This window comes from Oncorhynchus masou, chromosome 2 (assembly GCF_036934945.1).
Source record: "Oncorhynchus masou masou isolate Uvic2021 chromosome 2, UVic_Omas_1.1, whole genome shotgun sequence".
NCBI classification, from domain to species: Eukaryota; Metazoa; Chordata; class Actinopteri; order Salmoniformes; family Salmonidae; genus Oncorhynchus; species Oncorhynchus masou.
In genome coordinates this window covers 37,394,262-37,412,118 of record NC_088213.1, presented here as the reverse complement: position 1 = coordinate 37,412,118, position 17,857 = coordinate 37,394,262, and the positions used below count along the sequence as shown (strand labels likewise).

General features: G+C 41.7%; 2 protein-coding genes across 6 annotated transcripts in view; one reads left to right on the top strand and one right to left on the bottom strand.

Annotated features, from left to right (window-relative positions):
- Positions 1 to 10,353, top strand: part of LOC135504349 (amyloid-beta A4 precursor protein-binding family A member 2-like) — an 82,031-nt gene extending 71,678 nt beyond the window's left edge. For all 4 annotated transcript variants that reach the window (XM_064922876.1, XM_064922847.1, XM_064922867.1 and 1 more), the window contains 7 exons: positions 758 to 844; positions 2,750 to 2,935; positions 4,335 to 4,514; positions 4,858 to 5,070; positions 5,261 to 5,380; positions 6,253 to 6,393; positions 6,664 to 10,353. In XM_064922876.1, the coding sequence (XP_064778948.1) occupies positions 758 to 844; positions 2,750 to 2,935; positions 4,335 to 4,514; positions 4,858 to 5,070; positions 5,261 to 5,380; positions 6,253 to 6,393; positions 6,664 to 6,735 (999 nt within the window). In that variant the 3' untranslated portion in view covers positions 6,736 to 10,353. The remainder of the gene's footprint in view (positions 1 to 757; positions 845 to 2,749; positions 2,936 to 4,334; positions 4,515 to 4,857; positions 5,071 to 5,260; positions 5,381 to 6,252; positions 6,394 to 6,663) is intronic.
- Positions 10,354 to 10,441: 88 nt separating this feature from the next.
- On the bottom strand, positions 10,442 to 17,195 carry LOC135504363 (sorbitol dehydrogenase-like). 2 transcript variants are annotated; one of them, XM_064922900.1, is made up of 9 exons: positions 17,101 to 17,195; positions 16,650 to 16,683; positions 16,374 to 16,538; positions 16,069 to 16,228; positions 15,824 to 15,942; positions 14,984 to 15,049; positions 14,545 to 14,723; positions 13,639 to 13,760; positions 10,442 to 11,156 (listed from the first exon to the last, which is right to left on the bottom strand). In XM_064922900.1, the coding sequence occupies exons 3-9, from the start codon at positions 16,522 to 16,524 to the stop codon at positions 10,991 to 10,993; spliced, it is 963 nt and encodes a 320-aa protein (XP_064778972.1). In that variant the 5' UTR covers positions 16,525 to 16,538; positions 16,650 to 16,683; positions 17,101 to 17,195; the 3' UTR covers positions 10,442 to 10,990. The 2 variants fall into 2 exon arrangements, with proteins under 2 accessions (XP_064778972.1, XP_064778962.1); XM_064922890.1 differs by having other exon boundaries at positions 17,002 to 17,189.
- Positions 17,196 to 17,857: the final 662 nt, after the last annotated feature.

Genomic DNA, 17,857 nt, shown 5'->3' with positions numbered 1-17,857 from the left:
GCAGCTTGTAATGGCTTAGCTAGCACTGCCATGTTGCGCCCACTCTCATCTGTGCCAACTCTCAACACACCAACATCATGTCAGACCTATTGATGTAAAGCCCCAGAGCCAACCGGGTCCCTCTGTGACTATATGACCTGCCCTCACTGCTGCTGCCTCAAATCCCTTCCACTCTGCTCTGATGTGGATGCTGACCCTGTCTGTCACAGAGATGGCTGTTTTTAATTCCACATGTATTCCATGCAGTCCTGCATGCGCAGTCACATGACCATTTATCATGAAGATTAATATTATTAATCACCTAGTCCCCATTGTATAGATATAGTAGCCTTCAGAGACCCATTTTGTGTGGAACAATGTGAGCATGACCACCACTCAATAAATGACAACAACATCCTATGGCAATGCTACTAACCAATCCTTTAGTAGATATCAATGTGTTATAATACAGATTATGAGATGGAATATGAATGTACATTTTATGGCTGTTCTCTATGGGCGTAGCCATAGTCCAGCACTGACTGAAAACCTACTTTAGGCTTGCCAGGAGTCTGCCGGGTCCCAACCTACATGATTTATGAAATAGCTTTAAAACTGTTCTCAACGGGAGATTAAAGTGTGCAGCCTGTTAACCGTGGGCCCTTGGTGAGCTCTCCTCAGCCCCCGGCCAGGGTGCTTACAGAACGGGCACCCGGGCCGCTCTCTCCTGCCTCAGGAGGGACTCTGACACACCTGTCTCTCTTTTGTCTCCGTCCAGAGCCCAGAGGGGGACGCACAGACACTGACAGAGGTGGACCTCTTCATCTCCACCCTGAGGATCAAAGTGCTCAATGCAGACACACAGGTGAGTAGAGGTCCTGACTCCAGCCCTGACAGGACCAATCCGATGCAGTGGGGCCATAGCCACACAACTCCTCTCGGTGGCCTTTGTGACAGATTTTGGGTGATCGTTTTTTTATTTATTATTTATTATCTGATCTCCCTCTGACTGAGGATTAAAAAAAAAAAAAAAAAACTTTAAAGCCAGAAAGGCTCTATAGACAGCTGTCAATAAAGTGGGATGTAGCAGGAAGATGAAAGCTAGTTTTAAACACTGGGTTTCCCAACACATTTGATTCCCAACCCATTTGATTCCCAACCCAATCCATCTACAATATTAATTAGTCAGAAATCATCTCACCTCCAAAACCAAATTGTTTAGGACATACAGTACATGCTTGACACATGGCTTTGAACAGTCATGCAGTTATAAATGAGGTAGAGTGTAGCACTTTACTCTTGATGTCATGCCTCAATGTCTAATGGGAAACAAGATTTTCCAATGTGAGAGGGTCAGCCGTAGTGTTAACAGTGATATCTCTGATGTAGAGACTAGAGTGCCAGCTGACTGACTGTGAACAGAATGTGTGTCCCTGTCGTTGAGTTGCAGTCCGACTGAACAGAACAGCAGTGTGTGGGCTGGCTGCCTGGCACAGCCCACTGTAATGTGCTGCAATGCAGTGTCTCTCCATTCCACTCCCTGCCTGGCACAAGGCTACCTGCTTCCCGCAACCATCAAGATAAGAAAGGTCTGGATTTATGGGGGTTGGTTAGTTGGTGAGAGATTGAAGTCAGAACTGCTCTTTCATAAGTTGCAACACAATGGAATTTGCATGTGATTTTTCTTATTTACGATACCAATTCTACCACTTCCTAGATGGAATAATGTCATATTTCATACACACTCTGAACATTTGTGCCGTGAATGAAAATGTAAGAGCAATCCTATTGAATTATCTTTTTAAACAATTCCCAAACATGCCTCGGTTCAGCCCCTGCTCTCTGTGTGTACCAGAAGGCATGAGAACATTTGAGAACCCCAGGTTGATTAGAGGTGTGATTCCCACGCCTTGGTCTGCTACGGAGCATATGGGCTGAGTGGAAATGCATGGAGTTCTGCCACTCTGTTGATGCTGCTCACCATGAGAAAGGTGAAAGGCTGTAGGCGCAGCATGCACAGACAAATTGGATCGTTAATTCTGCTGACGGACTAATGATGTTTCGCTGAAGAGCGCGCAGGACGGAGCTGAGCGTTCCCGCTCCTCCTACGGCGCTACCAGACACTCGTGTGAAGATAAGCACCTTGTCATACTTCGCCTGAAGCTTTTGCAAAACAGTGTGTTTATTTTACTCGAAGCGTCAATTGTAATAGAGTTGTTAGGTTCTAATTCTCAGAGTAAAACACTCAACGGACATTTCTGAAAGCTTAACCAAGTTTATTCTGCCCATACAGCTGCATTCAGAGAAAAACAATTTCATTCAAGTACTGATATTTAACTGTTCCTCATAGGCTGAGTCTCCTCCTACCCATCTGTACAAACATCATTCTTACTGCTAGGCAGGACACTAGTGATACGGGCCATAAACTTTTATTTCACCCTTAAGCTGACCTGACCTCAACCCCCTTCCATCACTAATCCATGGCTCTCTCCCCTTATCAATGCCTGCCACATGTAATCGCTTCCCTTCAATCAACACATTCCAAGCTTAGTTACCCCCACTATATACCTTCCTCATATAACCATTCACTTCTGGTGTAGACCCTCTAAACCTCAGCACTCAATCACTGACATGAATAAGTATATTTCCTATTCTCAGTACCCAACACAGTATATAGTTTAGTATTTGTGTACTGTGTATTATTACACCTGTTACGGTGTGTTCGGTCGTCATAGTTGTTCGTTGTTTGTTGCTGTGGTGGCGTACACAGGAAACTATGATGGACAACGCCCTGCGCACCATCTCCTACATAGCTGACATTGGGAACATCGTGGTGCTGATGGCGAGGCGCCGCATGCCGCGCACAGCCTCCCAGGACTGCATCGAGACCACACCTGGAGCCCCAGAGGCCAAGAAACAGTACCGGATGATCTGCCACGTCTTTGAGTCTGAGGACGTAAGTGAATGTGTGTAAATGTCTGTGATCTGCCCCTTCAAGCTAATATCAAATGGTAGAATGGATCAGGACCAGGTGAAAGGTTATGCACAGGACATGTTTCTAAATGTCGAGGTAAGGGGTTGTGACTGATTCAGAGATTAGTCACAACAACACATTATGAACGACATGTTCACCAGTAACACCCTCTGTGATACGTGGAGCTGGGAGGATCCACCTCTGATAGGCCAGTCTCTCTGCCTGTCTCCTCCCCTAGCCAGTGTGCGTCTGCCCCTGCATTGCAGTTGTCCCTCTTAATCGCCATTTCTCCATGTCGAATTAGCTGGTGTGTTATACAGTCAGTCTGAGAGTTGACACACGAGTCATTTAGTCTCAGTGCAGAAGTGGAAATATATATATGTCAATGCCTCTCCCGACAGTGTCTTATTACTGTCTACCTATTATATGGTAGGACTGATACTTGATCTACCGGTCTGGATAAGGGCAACGACTAGCTTTACTGTCCTCGTTCGTCGTGGGCAGGATTGGCTGAGTTAGGGGTAGGGGATTCCTACAACTCAAATAGCAGGTTTATATATCGCCATGACAACTTCAATCACTGGTTAACTGCCCCCTCTCCCTCGGGACATTGCCAATGTGTGATATGCTGTCTGTTACAGTAATACTGCCAATTTTCACCCACACCACAGTCCAGGATGTGCTTCATGTGTCTGTCAAAGCCCAGCATGCAGTTGGATGTCAGTTTGTTTAACAGGGTAACCACAGCTTGCTTCCTTTGAAAACATATTATTCCCTAAAACTGCCTGAGCGAAGGTATGAGGTAAATATAAGGAAACTGGATGGGAGAGACACATCCCTAATATCATATAATATGCAATTAGATGACTTTCCTTTTCTTCTCCTCTTTAGATCAGCTTTTTACAATCAATACCTTTGCCATTTTATACGGAAAATGAAGCAATCATTGCACCAGTGATCCAGTCTTCATGATGCTCACCACTTTAGCTGTGCGAACATGTTTTGGTCCATTTATATGGACCAAATATGTCAGTAATGAAGACATGACAAATAGGTTTTGACATTTCAATTCAATTTTTATTGGACCTCATATAGTACTTGGCAACAGTGAAGCAATTCCTTATGTGCATTGATTCATACCACATAAATTAATATTGATCTGCATCCCCCAGTTGCTCTGTGGTGTGATTCTCCACATTGCTGTCACTGTGACAGTGTATTGGAAATGTATTGCTTCTGCCAAATGCATAGGTGCTTTTTTTCATAGAAATATAATTACGAGAAGGGAAAAACCCTCTCAGACCACAGAAATTTGACTCTTAACACTCATGGGTAAATTATATTTTCATAGCCTTATCCTCTCTTCTCATTGGCTCTCCAGGCCCAGCTCATAGCCCAGTCGATTGGGCAGTCATTTAGCGTGGCTTACCAGGAGTTCCTGAGGGCCAACGGCATCAACCCAGAGGACCTGAGTCAGAAGGAGTACAGTGACATCATCAACACACAGGAGATGTACAACGATGACCTCATCCACTTCTCAAACTCTGAGAACTGCAAAGAGGTTTGGCTCTCATTTATCTGTATGAGGTAACTGTATAATGGTGCCTCAGATGCACTGTGCAATCCACTTCTCTGAGGACTTTTGGATGCTCAGACAGTGACCTCTTGCTTAGTAGGAAAGAATTTCTGATGAGCAGTGAGGCAGTCTAGTTCTGTGGAAGTACTGCACATGGACTGTGCCAATTACCAGAGAAGCTGACAGTGGTCTTATACCCATCTGGCCCTCCTTCTTCCGCACGTTGTTTATGTTCTTCCCACTACACCGTTACTTTTCTCCTGCCCACAATCGCTTTGACTGGCGGCATTCATCACTCTCTCTCTCTCGCTATTGGCTGGCTCCACAGCTGCAGCTGGAGAAGCATAAGGGGGAGATCTTGGGCGTGGTCATAGTGGAGTCTGGCTGGGGCTCCATCCTACCCACGGTCATCCTGGCCAACATGATGAACGGTGGGCCGGCCGCCCGCTCCGGGAAGCTCAGCATCGGAGACCAGATCATGTCCATCAACAACACCAGCCTGGTGGGGCTGCCGCTCGCCACCTGTCAGGGAATCATCAAGGTACATGGACAGGGACAGAGTTCTAGGAAGAGTCATTAGTGCTTATTATGTTGATATTACAGTAATTGTGTAAGACTACATGAATTCTGCAATTTGATCATAATTCTAATGTAAAATAATCCACTGACTAAACCCAGTGGAGGTTGCAGGATGCCCTCTGCTCTGTCTGACCACTGTGGTTGTCCATCAGGGCCTGAAGAACCAGGTGCAGGTGAAGCTGAACATTGTGAGCTGTCCACCTGTCACCACCGTGCTCATCAAGAGGCCAGACCTCAAGTACCAGCTGGGCTTCAGCGTCCAGAATGGGATTGTAAGTACGATCAGATCAGTCACCACCGCTTGGCCCTGTAGGTTGAATAACACAGGCTGAGATAACAGTCTGGGATTGGTTGAAAAAAATACTTTTGATGAGATTCTGTACTTTGTCAATGTCTTTGTCCAACGAAACTTCAGTTCCCTCCAGAGGATTTCAGCTGACATAAACTGAATAGGAGAAGACAGCCCCGTAAATTATTAAAAACTTTTTTTGTTTTCTCCTTTCAGCTGGTACAGTCATATCTCTGAGGAAAATATTGAATCAAACGATATGACAGGCTGTTAGCCTATAGGTCTGTGTGTATGTGATTTGCATCATGAGCGTTACAAGCTTTGATGGAAAAAAACATGCTGCGCACACACGTATTTTAGTGTGTTCCTCATACCACTTTATTCAAGTCTCTGCTGTGTTCAAGTTATCCTCTGTGACACTCCTTAGAGCAATGTTTATATAGTCTGACAATATCCCTTAAAAATCCTATAAAAAGACAAATCCAGATGTAATTACTGTTTTATCTCTCGTGGCTATCGTTGCACCGAGCCTGAAAAAAGCTAGGAGCTTTATTGCCTTAGGTTTTCAGCTCGGTCTGAACTGCCATTTTCCTTGCTACTGCATACAGATTAACCTCACAATGTCATTCACAGAGCTCAAATCTCACCCTGGCCTCTCCCTATCAGGATCACACGACCAAATCCATGAACGATCCTTGACATTTTAGCAATACAGCTGTTCCAGTAGATTTAATGGAACAACGTTGCATCATTGTTTTATTCCCCTATAGAATTACCCCTGTCTTGTTGCCAATGGGGATGTGTGACTGCCATTAAGGATAATATTCACCTTCTGTTTGTCATCTTCACCCACAGATCTGCAGCCTGATGCGGGGGGGTATTGCCGAGCGGGGGGGTGTCCGGGTGGGCCACCGCATTATTGAGATCAATGGCCAAAGCGTGGTGGCTACAGCACATGAGAAGATTGTCCAAGCCCTCTCAAACTCTGTGGGCGAGGTGAGGATCAGATACACAGAGTTCATAAAGGAGCTCAGACCACAATCAAATAGCATGAGAATTCACAAAACTAGATTACTGGCCATGGCAGGTACATCTTTGAAAGAGGAATGAGCATAATATGCATTCATCTATACAATCATTAGGCTGTACGTGTGTGCCTCTAAGCTTGATTATTTTCAATAAAGATATTGACAGATAAAATAACAAGCGCTAGATAGATGCAAGTGCCCGAGCTAAATGTTTGTTTTCTGTCTTTTTCTAAACCAGATTCACATGAAGACGATGCCAGCGGCCATGTTCAGACTCTTAACAGGACAGGAGACTCCTATGTATATATAAACCAAGGACAGATCCCATTTTCATCCACAGAGCAGCTGTACACAGTGGTTGTTTACAGTCCAGTTGGAGAGCTCTGGGTGGACCAGACTAGCAGACTAATGAGTGTCAGCCAGAGTGATTACCTTTCTTACTTTTGTGTCGATGACTTATCCTTTTCTGAGCTAACATTCATTCAACTGATACTCCTGATATTTTGCTGACGTTAATACTAAAGAAGGTCATCTGGGCAGAAGGTGTTTACGTTATTTATTTGTGTTGTTTGTGTATTTTGGATGCATCACAATGTATTTTTTATATTCACATCAATGTAATATTGTACCTGCATATTGTTTCATTTAATTTTCATGTAAATACATATTTTGCTAATGTGTCTGAAGTAATGGGGAAGGGTCATGGCTGCTTTGTAAATATTTGTCTTTTCCTGCTGGTTTGATAGCAGGGAAGAAAGCCCTTGACCGCTAAAGGACGATTGAAATCCTGTTGTCAATATAGTTTAGATGGACAATGAAAGGGTATTTGGGAGTGACTTGGGTAATATAATTTTGTTTATATACAGTACCAGTCAAAGGTTTGAGCACACCTACTCATTCAAGGGTTTTTCTTTATTTTTACTATTTTCTATATTGTAGAATAACAGGGAAGACATCAAAACTATGAAATAACACAAATGGAATCATGTAGTAATCAAAAAAGTGTTAAACAAATCAAAATATATTTTATATTCTTCAAAGTAGCCACCCTTTGCCTCGATGACAGCTTTCCACACTTTTGGTATTCTCTCAACCAGCTTCACCCGGAATGCTTTCCCAACCGTCTTGAAGGAGTTCCCACGTATGCTGAGCACTTGTTGGCTGCTTTTCCTTCACTCTGCGGTCCAACTTATCACAAACCATCTCAATTAGGTTGAGGTCGGTTGATTGTGGAGGCCAGGTCATCTGATACAGCACTCCATCACTCTCCTTCTTGGTCAAATAGCCCTTACACAGCCTGGAGGTGTGTTGGGTCATTGTCCTGTTGAAAAACAAATAATAGTCCCATTAAGTGCAAACCAGATGGGAGGGTGTATTGCTGCAGAATGCTGTGGTAGCCATGCTGGTTAAGTGTGCCTTGGATTCTAAATAAATCAGACAGTGTCACCAGCAAAGCACTCCCACACCTCCTCCTCCATGCTTCACAGTGGGAGCCACACATGCAGAGATCATCCGTTCACCTACTCTGCATCTCACAAAGACACAGTGGTTGGAACCAGAAATCTCAAATTTGTACACATCAGACCAAAGGACAGATTTCCACAGGTCTAATGTCCATTGCTCATGTTTCTTGTCCCAAGCTAGTTTCTTCTTATTATTGGAGTCCTTTAGTAGTGGTTTCTTTGCAGCAATTCGACCATGAAGGCCTGATTCACACAGTCTCCTCTGAACAGTTGATGTTGAGATGTGTCTGTTACTTGAACTTTGTGAAGCATTTATTTGGGCTGCAATTTCTGAGGCTGGTAACTCTAATGAACTTACCCTTTGCAGCAGAGGTAACTCTGGGTCTTCCTTTCCTGTGGCAGTCCTCATGAGAGTCAGTTTCATATCGCTTGAGAGTTTTTGCGACTGCAGTTTTCTTGAAATTTTCCATATTGACTGATCTTCATGTCTTAAAATAATGATGTACTGTCATTTCTCTTCATATATTTAAGCTGTTCTTGCCATAATATAGACTTGGTCTTTTACCAAATAGGGCTATATTATGTATTCCACCGCTACCTTGTCACAACACTACTGATTGGCTCAAACTCATTAAGAAGGAAAGAATTTCCACAAATGAGCTTTTAACAAGGCACACCTGTTAATTGAAATGCATTCCAGGTGACGACCTCATGAAGCTGGTTGAGATAATGCCAAGAGTGTGCAAAGCTGTTAAGGCAAAGGGTGGCTACTTTGAAGAATCTCAAATGTTTCTTTAAGACTTTTTTGGTGACTACATGATTCCATATGTGTTATTTCATAGTTTTAATGTCTTCACTATTATTTCTAAACTCAGCAAAAAATAAATGTTCCTTTTTCAAGACCGTCTTTCAAAGATAATTTGTAAAAATCCAAATAACTTAACAGATCTTCATTGTAAATGGTTTTAACACTGTTTCCCATGCTTGTTCAATGAACCATAAACAATTAATGAACATTCACCTGTGGAACGGTCGTTAAGACACTAACAGCTTACAGACGGTAGGCAATTAAGGTCAAAGTTATTAAAACTTAAGAGGCCTTTCTACTGACGGAAAACACCAAAAGAAAGATCCCCAGGTCCCTGCTCATCTGCGTGAATGTTCCTTAGGCATGCTGTAAGGAGGCATGAGGACTGCAGATGTGGCCAGGGCGATAAATTGCCATGTCCGTACTGTGAGACGCCTAAGACAGTGCTACAGGGAGACAGGACGGACAGCTGATCGTCCTCGCAGTGGCAGATCACGTTTTGTTCCCTGCAAGACAGGAATGCCAGTGTTCTGCCATGGCCAGCGAAGAGCCAGGATCTCAATCCCGTTGAGCACGTCTGGGACCTGTTGGATCGGAGGGTGAGGGCTATGGCCATTCACCCCCAGAAATGTCCGGGAACTTGCAGGTGCCTTGGTAGAAGAGTGGGGTAACATCTCACAGCCAGAGCCGTCAAATCTGGTGCAGTCCATGAGGAGATGCACTGCAGTACTTAATGGAGCTGGTGGCCACACCAGATACTGTTACTTTTGATATTCACCCCCCCCTTTGTTCAGGGACACATTATTCTATTTCTGTTCGTCACATCTGGAACTTGTTCAGTTTATGTCTCAGTTGTTGAATCTTATGTTCATACAAATATTAACACGTTAAGTTTGCTGAAAATTAACACAGTTGATATTGACGTTTAATTTTTTTGCTGAGTTTACAATGTAGAAAATAGTAAAAATGAAGAAATGCCCTTGAATGAGTATGTGTGTCCAAACTTTTGACTGGTACTGTATATCAAGCCAATGCTTGCAGCAGAGGTTGTATGTTTCAAAGCGCCACATCCCTTCAGATTTGAACTTTTTCATTTTGCAGAAATTCAAATCTCACCATGAGGTAAATGTTACTGACTAGTGTGCAAGTGTTTTTTAAACTTCCATATGTCAACACAATGTACTGGACAGCACTGTCTCTCACACATTTTAATAACAGTTCATTCAAAACTATAAGCAATGTATGAAACTTGAAAGGGTAGTTTCTATGTGTGCTATGTTCATCTTATGTGTTTCACCCCAACAGAAACTCAGTTGAGTCGATTGTGAATGTATTGTGTTGTAAGAACTGTGTCCATTGCCATAAGCAGTATTAGAATGTCTGTACATAAAGAGAACTTTGTCTAGGATTGTGCTCATAAGCGTCATGGTTAGCCACTGCAAATATCCCTCATTCTGCTGTGTCGGGCTTCAGCCTTGAGAGAAAGATGAACAATGAATCCCACTGTGACTGAGGAAGCCTTACGACTGAGTAATGCTTTTAACATGCATTGTACTAAAAATTACATTTGAAAATTTTACATTTATCTGTGTGCATGCCTCATGATAGTATCAAATCATTATGTCAAGATAACAATAAAATCTCAAATAAACTCCAATTTCTGTTTGGCTGGCTCATTGGAAGATATTTGTTTTACTGTGAATTGTGTCATTAGATTTTATCAGTCAACAGTTTCACATATACCATTTACATTTTTAAAATATTTATTGAATGACCAGGAGATTATCTCTATTACAGTATGTGCAACACACTGGACATGAAATACATTGGGTGAATTAGTCTCTACCTCCTCCTGGTGGCAGCAGCTAGGTACTGACTAGAGGACGAGACAAAAAAAACAGCTAAAATATTTCAATACTTTCTGGTTTATAAGATTCAAAGACTATTTAACAGTTTTGTGTTATGTTATACAAATATGGTAATCAAGCAATCCCACTCAAACGCAACTTGAAATCACATGATGAAAGAGAAAGCTGCTGTGAGCACAACGTTTTGTCAAATCATATACTTAGTTTCATACAGTAACGTCTCCAAATATCACATTTCAAGAGTGAAATTTGCTGTTTGGGCAACAGGTAACCTGATTAAGATGTATGCCTGAATAAAATCAAACATTGAAAGTATACAATAACATGGGGCAACATAGACAAATAACAGAATAATCAACTGTTAGATCTAGAACACTGTGGTTGTCTACACTGACTCTCTTATTGGTCCTGGTGTTCCCAGTCCTCTCAGGGGTTCTGGTCAGTCTTGTCACACTTGAGCATGATCTTGACCCCTTGTCCCTGGCGTGTGGTCTCGAAGGCCTGCACAGCCTGCTCTAGTGGGAACCGGTGGGTCACCAGGGGCGCCACGTTCACCTTCTTAGAGGCCAGCATCGCTATAGCTATTGGCCAGCTAGAATAAGAAGACAAAACACTAACAGTTGAGTTATAAGACAACCAATAAACACAACTTGCTGTAATTGTTGGAAGATTAGGGACCACATTCCTGAAGACCTCCCATTGTTGGGAAGGGCCTGTAAGTAAGCATTTCACTGTTAGTCTACACCGGTTGATTGCGAAACATGTGACAAGTCAAATTTGATTTGAAGACTTCCTGCGCTGGCTTCGGGGCTCTGTTGTGTTTATCTGGCCTGGTGGTGTTTTTGGATGTCAGTTCAGTGAGACTACATGGAATGCATCAAAGTATTTTTTAGATTCATATCAATGTAATATTGTAACTGCATATTGCTTCATTTAGTGTTGGTGTTATTATTTTTCGTGTAAATAGATATTTTGCTAATGTGTCTGAAGTAATGGGGAAGGCTCATGGTTGCTTTGTAAATATCTATTGATTTTTCCTGCTGGTTTGATAGCAGGGAAAAAAGCCCTTGACCGCTAAAGGACGATTGAAATCCTGTTGTCAATATAGTTTAGATGGACAATGAAAGGGTATTTGGGAGTTACTAGGATAATATTATATATATATTATCCTAGTAACTCCCAAATACCCTTTCATTGTCCATCTAAACTATATTGGCAGGATCTCAAGCCAATGCTAGCAGGAGAGGTTGTATGTTTCAAAACGCCACATCCCTTCAGATTTGAACTTATTCATTTGAAAGAAATTCAAATCTCACCATGAGGTAAATGTTACTGACTAGTGTGCAAGTGTTTTTTAAACTTCCATATGTCAACACAATGTACTGGACAGCACTGTCTCTCACACATTTTAATAACAGTTCATTCAAAACTATAAGCAATGTATGAAACTTGAAAGGGTAGTTTCTATGTGTGCTATGTTCATCTTATGTGTTTCACTCCAACAGAAACTCAGTTGAGTCGATTGTGAATGTATTGTGTTGTAAGAACTGTGTCCATTGCCATAAGCAGTATTAGAATGTCTGTACATAAAGAGAACTTTGTCTAGGATTGTGCTCATAAGCGTCATGGTTAGCCACTGCAAATATCCCTCATTCTGCTGTGTCGGGCTTCAGCCTTGAGAGAAAGATGAACAATGAATCCCACTGTGACTGAGGAAGCCTTACGACTGAGTAATGCTTTTAACATGCATTGTACTAAAAATGACATTTGGAAAAAAATATTTTGTGTGTGCATGCCTCATGATAGTATCAAGTCATTATGGCAAGATAACAATAACATCTCAAATAAACCCCCATTTGTGTTTGGCTGGCTCATTGGAAGATATTTGTTTTACTGTGAATTGTGTCATTAGGTTTTTATCAGTCAACAATTTTACATAAACCATTTACATTTTTAAAATATGTATTGAATGACCAGGAGATTGTCTCTATTACAGTATGTGCAACACACTGGACTTGAAATACAGTGTGTGAATTAGTCTCTACCTCCGCCTGGTGGCAGCAGCTAGGTACTGACTAGAGGACTAGACAAAAAACAACAACTGCAATATTTCAATACTTTCTGGTTTATAAGATTCAAAGGATGTATTTAACAGTTGAGTCATCTTGTAAAAAATATTTCAAAAGCAACTTGAAATCACATGATGAAAGAGAAAGCTGCGTTTTTGTCAAATCATATACTTAGTTTCATACAGTAACGTCTCCAAATATCACATTTCAAGAGTGAAAATTGCTGTTTGGGCAACAGGTAACCTGATTAAGATGTATGCCTGTTAGTCTGGGGCGGCGGGTAGCCTAGTGGTTAGATCATTGGGCCAGTAACCGAAAGGAGCTGTGAGGGGAACGGCACCGCAGTACCTCCAGGCTCTGATCAGGCCCTACACCCAAACAAGGGCACTGCGTTCATCCACCTCTGGCCTGCTCGCCTCCCTACCACTGAGGAAGTACAGTTCCCGCTCAGCCCAGTCAAAACTGTTCGCTGCTCTGGCCCCCCAATGGTGGAACAAACTCCCTCACGACGCCAGGACAGCGGAGTCAATCACCACCTTCCGGAGACACCTGAAACCCCACCTCTTCAAGGAATACCTAGGATAGGATAAAGTAATCCTTCTCACCCCCCCCTTAAATGATTTAGATGCACTATTGTAAAGTGGCTGTTCCACTGGATGTCAGAAGGTGAATTCACCAATTTGTAAGTCGCTCTGGATAAGAGCGTCTGCTAAATGACTTAAATGTAATGTAAATGTAGATCAAATCCCCAAGCTGACAGGGTAAACATCTGTCTTTCTGCCCCTGAACAAGGCAGTTAACCCACTGATCCTAGACCGTCATTGTAAATAAGAATTTGTTCTTAACTGACTTGCCTAGTTAAATAAAGGTTAAATAAAAGTACACCTGTTGATTATGAAACAAGTCAAATTGTTCAGGGCTCAGTTGTATGAGATGAATGGCAGTGTAAAAGACAACAACTTATTTTCTGTACCTGGTTAACCTGAGAGAAGGAGGTTCACTTACGTGTTGCAGTAGCGGAAGACCCCTCTGATGTCCACCTCTTTGAGAGCAGCATTAAGCAGTGGGACAGTGGTCATCGCTGCACCCAACCCCACTAGAACCACCACTCCTCCAGGACGTGTAGCCTGGCAGCAAGCATATATATATAGTACCAGTCAAAAGTTTGGACATACCTACCCATTCAAGGTTCTTTATTTTTACTATGTTCTACATTGTAGAATACTAGTGAAGACATCAACACTATGAAATAACACATATGGAATCATGTAGATAGCAAAAAAAGTGTTAAACAAATCAAAATATATTTTATATTTGAGATTCTTCAAAGTAGCCAGCCTTTGCCTTGAGGACAGTTTTGCACTCTTGGCATTCTCTCAACCAGCTTCATGAGGTAGTCACCTGGAATGCATTTCAATTAACAGCTGTTCTTTGTTAAAAGTTCATTTGTGGAATTTCTTTCCTTCTTAATGCGTTTCTCACCACTCCCCCATATGCAATGTCTTGAACTATGCAGACAGACGGATTAAAAGTATGTTTACATTCTAATACTTCTGACAGTCAACTGTCTCCGCCCATAACCTTTGGACTTTATAGCATTCCCAGAAAGCATGAATCATTATTATTGAGACATTATTAGTTTTACACTTAAGACATGACTCTGTTGCTGTGCTGTAGAATATGTGAATTTTGTCTCTTGTATAATCAATTCTATAGATCAGTTCATACTGGATTAAGCGTACATTTTCGTTAACTGTAATTTCTTTAGTTGTGCGCCAACATTCCCTCCATCTTCTACCAACATCAGTTCTTTGTCTTGGTTGAAATAGTTTTTTTTGTAAGAGAAAACTGCAACATTTCACAGTACAGTTTTTCCATGGGCTCTAATATCACTCTTGTAGCTGTACTTACATAAATGGCAGTCTGGACACTGCTCTCCACACCGGTGCACTCAATGGTGATATGAGGCTGTGCTCCCAGCAGTCCTTCAACTCTCTTAGCCAGCTCCTCAGGCCCATCCTCTCTCTTCACAGTCAGAAGGAAGTCTGCTCCCAGCTCCTTGGCCATGACCAGGCGATCTGCTGACAGGTCTGAAACAGGAAAGACAAAAATAATACTATGTCAGTCCCTACTATACTGGGCCAGCACACAGTATTACTCATGTACCCACATGTATACCTTTTCAGTCTCTACTATACTGGGCCAGCACACAGTATTACTCATGTACCCACACAAAAAGCTTTTCACTTCAAAGCCCTTTCAAAAGAAGGAAGTCCTCAGTAGACAATTTAGATTTGAGAGAACCAAAACAGATCCCATAAAGAGTGTAGTGTTTCACCCTGTGCCTTACCAGTTATGACCACCTGTGAGGCACCCATAGCCTTGGCCACCAGCAGACAGACCAGCCCAATGGGTCCTGTGATAGGGAAAAGAGAAATGCTTAGTTTGAATGTGCACATGTTAATTGGAAGTTTGGACACTGCTCTCCACGCCGATGCAGTCGATGGGGATATGAGGCTGTGCTAGTAACCATACAGGATATTTTTCAACTTAGCTGGTCAACTGTGTGCATAAGGGCTAGAAGTGATGACATGAGGGGTCGGTATAGGAAATAGTACATAAGCCTTGTCTGAGCCAGAAGGGCCCATAGGGCAGGAGCCAATCAACTGATTCAGTAGCTTGAGGCACCTTGATGTGAAAGTACACTCCCTGGACAGGGCACTAGTCTATCGCCAGGTCTATATCGAAAATACAGGGAAATACATCTATCATTAACTAAAAAGCAAGAGCTGATCTTTATTGACATGTGTTAGTTGTTTATAAAGCACGCTCACTTACCAGCAGAGTGGATTTGTTAAATATCAAGTCTGTTACTATGGGTGTCGAAGTTGACTGGGTTTCCCCACTGTTGTTATGCTGTGTCAGCATGAGTCTCACTTCTGTAACTAAACCACATTATTTCATTTCCGAACTTGCATGGGCATGTTAGTGGAATATAATAAGCGCCATACTTCTTATTGGCTGTATGTTTGGCAAAGTTACATTGATTTGTATTTCATTTCATCATGTCGTGTAGTAGTTGAATGACTGGACATAAAACCTGAATAGCTGCAACTGCAAAATTGTGTCACACTTCATGGGTCCAAGCTGCAGTAACAGTAACAATTAATGACCGCTGAGCTTTACCTACCTGCCCCACAGATCAGTACACTGCTGCCCAGGGTCACTCCAGCTCTGCGGCAGGCATGAATAGCCACAGACAGGGGCTCAATCAGAGCCCCCTCCTCAAATGTCACATTGTCAGGCAGCCTGTTCATACACAGAAACAGAGAGAACTTAAGCAATGTAGGTTTGTCATGTTACCCCAAATGTTCTACATTGCAGTATGTTGACAGTTATCTGTCCTTGTAGATGAAGTAGAAATAATGAACTCACTTGTAACAGAAGTTGGCGCTGTGTTTGTAAAATCTGCACAAATTCCCATCATCAGGGGGTGTAGCACAGAAGAAGATAGTGGGGGAAAGATTGTATTTTCCTGATTTGAAGAACTCATCTATCTCGCGAGGGACACCTGGTTCTACAGCGACTCTATCACCTAATTATCCAACACATATGAATTATTGACAGACAATCCAAAGTAGCATTATCTGTTTTTATAACTGGTGAACATTAACCTGCATTAAAAGCTAAACATTGAATCAAATGAGTACTTCCTTCTCACATGCTTGCACAGTTCTTACCTTCTTTGAGGTTCTTCACTGCTGAGCCCACCTTCACCACCCGACCAGAGGCCTCATGTCCCAGCACCATGGGCTTTTTTACCACATAGTCACCTATGCGTCCATTTTGCCAGAAGTGCACATCCGACCCACAGATCCCAACTGAATGCATCTGAAGCAACACCTCTGAATAAAGGAAAAACAAGCAATTGCGCCACAGGATACACAAACTGTACACAATTAAAAATCAAATGCAGAAATATATACTGTACAAGCTGTCTGCATTGTTTCTTATACCATTTGGACCTGGTTCAGGGATGGGTCGTTGTTCCTGTAAGAAATCAATCGTCACAATTAGTCTGACCATTCGGGTAATCAATCTTAATTATTTCTCCATTCGCATCCCGCAACCAGCAATTTAAATGACAATTTACTTTAAAACATTTGACTTTTAATGTTAAAAAGTCAAAATTATTAATATTGTATATGGTCATTTAAATGACTAGTTCCGGGACGAAGCTATGCCATGAGCAAATGAGCTAACTAACGTTGGTTATCAACTTTGTGATATTGACCGAAAGTTGCAGTTTTCATTAAAATCTCGATCTGCTTAAATCAACATGACAAAGTTTAGAGACTATTTTATTACCAGTCTGAGGTCGCCCTGGGAATGCAACACCACGGATAGGTTTTCTTTTCCATGTTGTATTTACTCAAAGACAACTACAGTGTGAATAAAATCAAAAACCTTGTAAAATTCTTGTTAGGTCTGTGCAGGGCTCAATGTTCACCTTCCTGCTGCTTGGTGGGCAGTCGACAAAACAAACATGTGATTGGAGTATCCTTAAAGAGAACATTCCATTTTAGCAAAGAGAGGGTCGAATTGAGCTATTCTTAAAATTATACGAAAAGTGTATTGCTATTTGTATTAATCTAATATTAGTTATTTTAATGATTTATACGTTAATGGTGTAAGGCTCTGAAATGAATGCTACAATTTTTATGTTGCTCCTGTCTCACCTGCTGCGTCGCATTTGAGCTAACCCAGAGCGTTGTGGTTCGTCACATGATTGCAATGTGTGGAAATTAATCAATCACAGGTCTTGTTTCCGGGGGCGGGAATGAGGTTGAAGACACACAGGAAATGTTTCTATGGATATATATTATATATTTCCATAGAAATATATGTTGTTTTACTTCTGTACTATGTTTTTTTTTTTTTGAGTAACATGCAAAATATAAACATAACAGCCAGCGGGATTCCACAAATAAATTTGAAAAAAATAAAATAAATAAAACTAATCCACATTATGTCAATTCAAATACAGACATGAAGCGAATACATTGTTTTTTACGTTTTGTATGCGTTTTAATGACTCTAAATAGTTCTCCAAATCTGATAAAAATTAAGAGGGTCTTTTTCTTCATAAATTTTGATTTGTGTATGAAAAATGTTCCTAATACAATAAAGATATTTATGACATCAATTGTGGAATCAGTGTAGT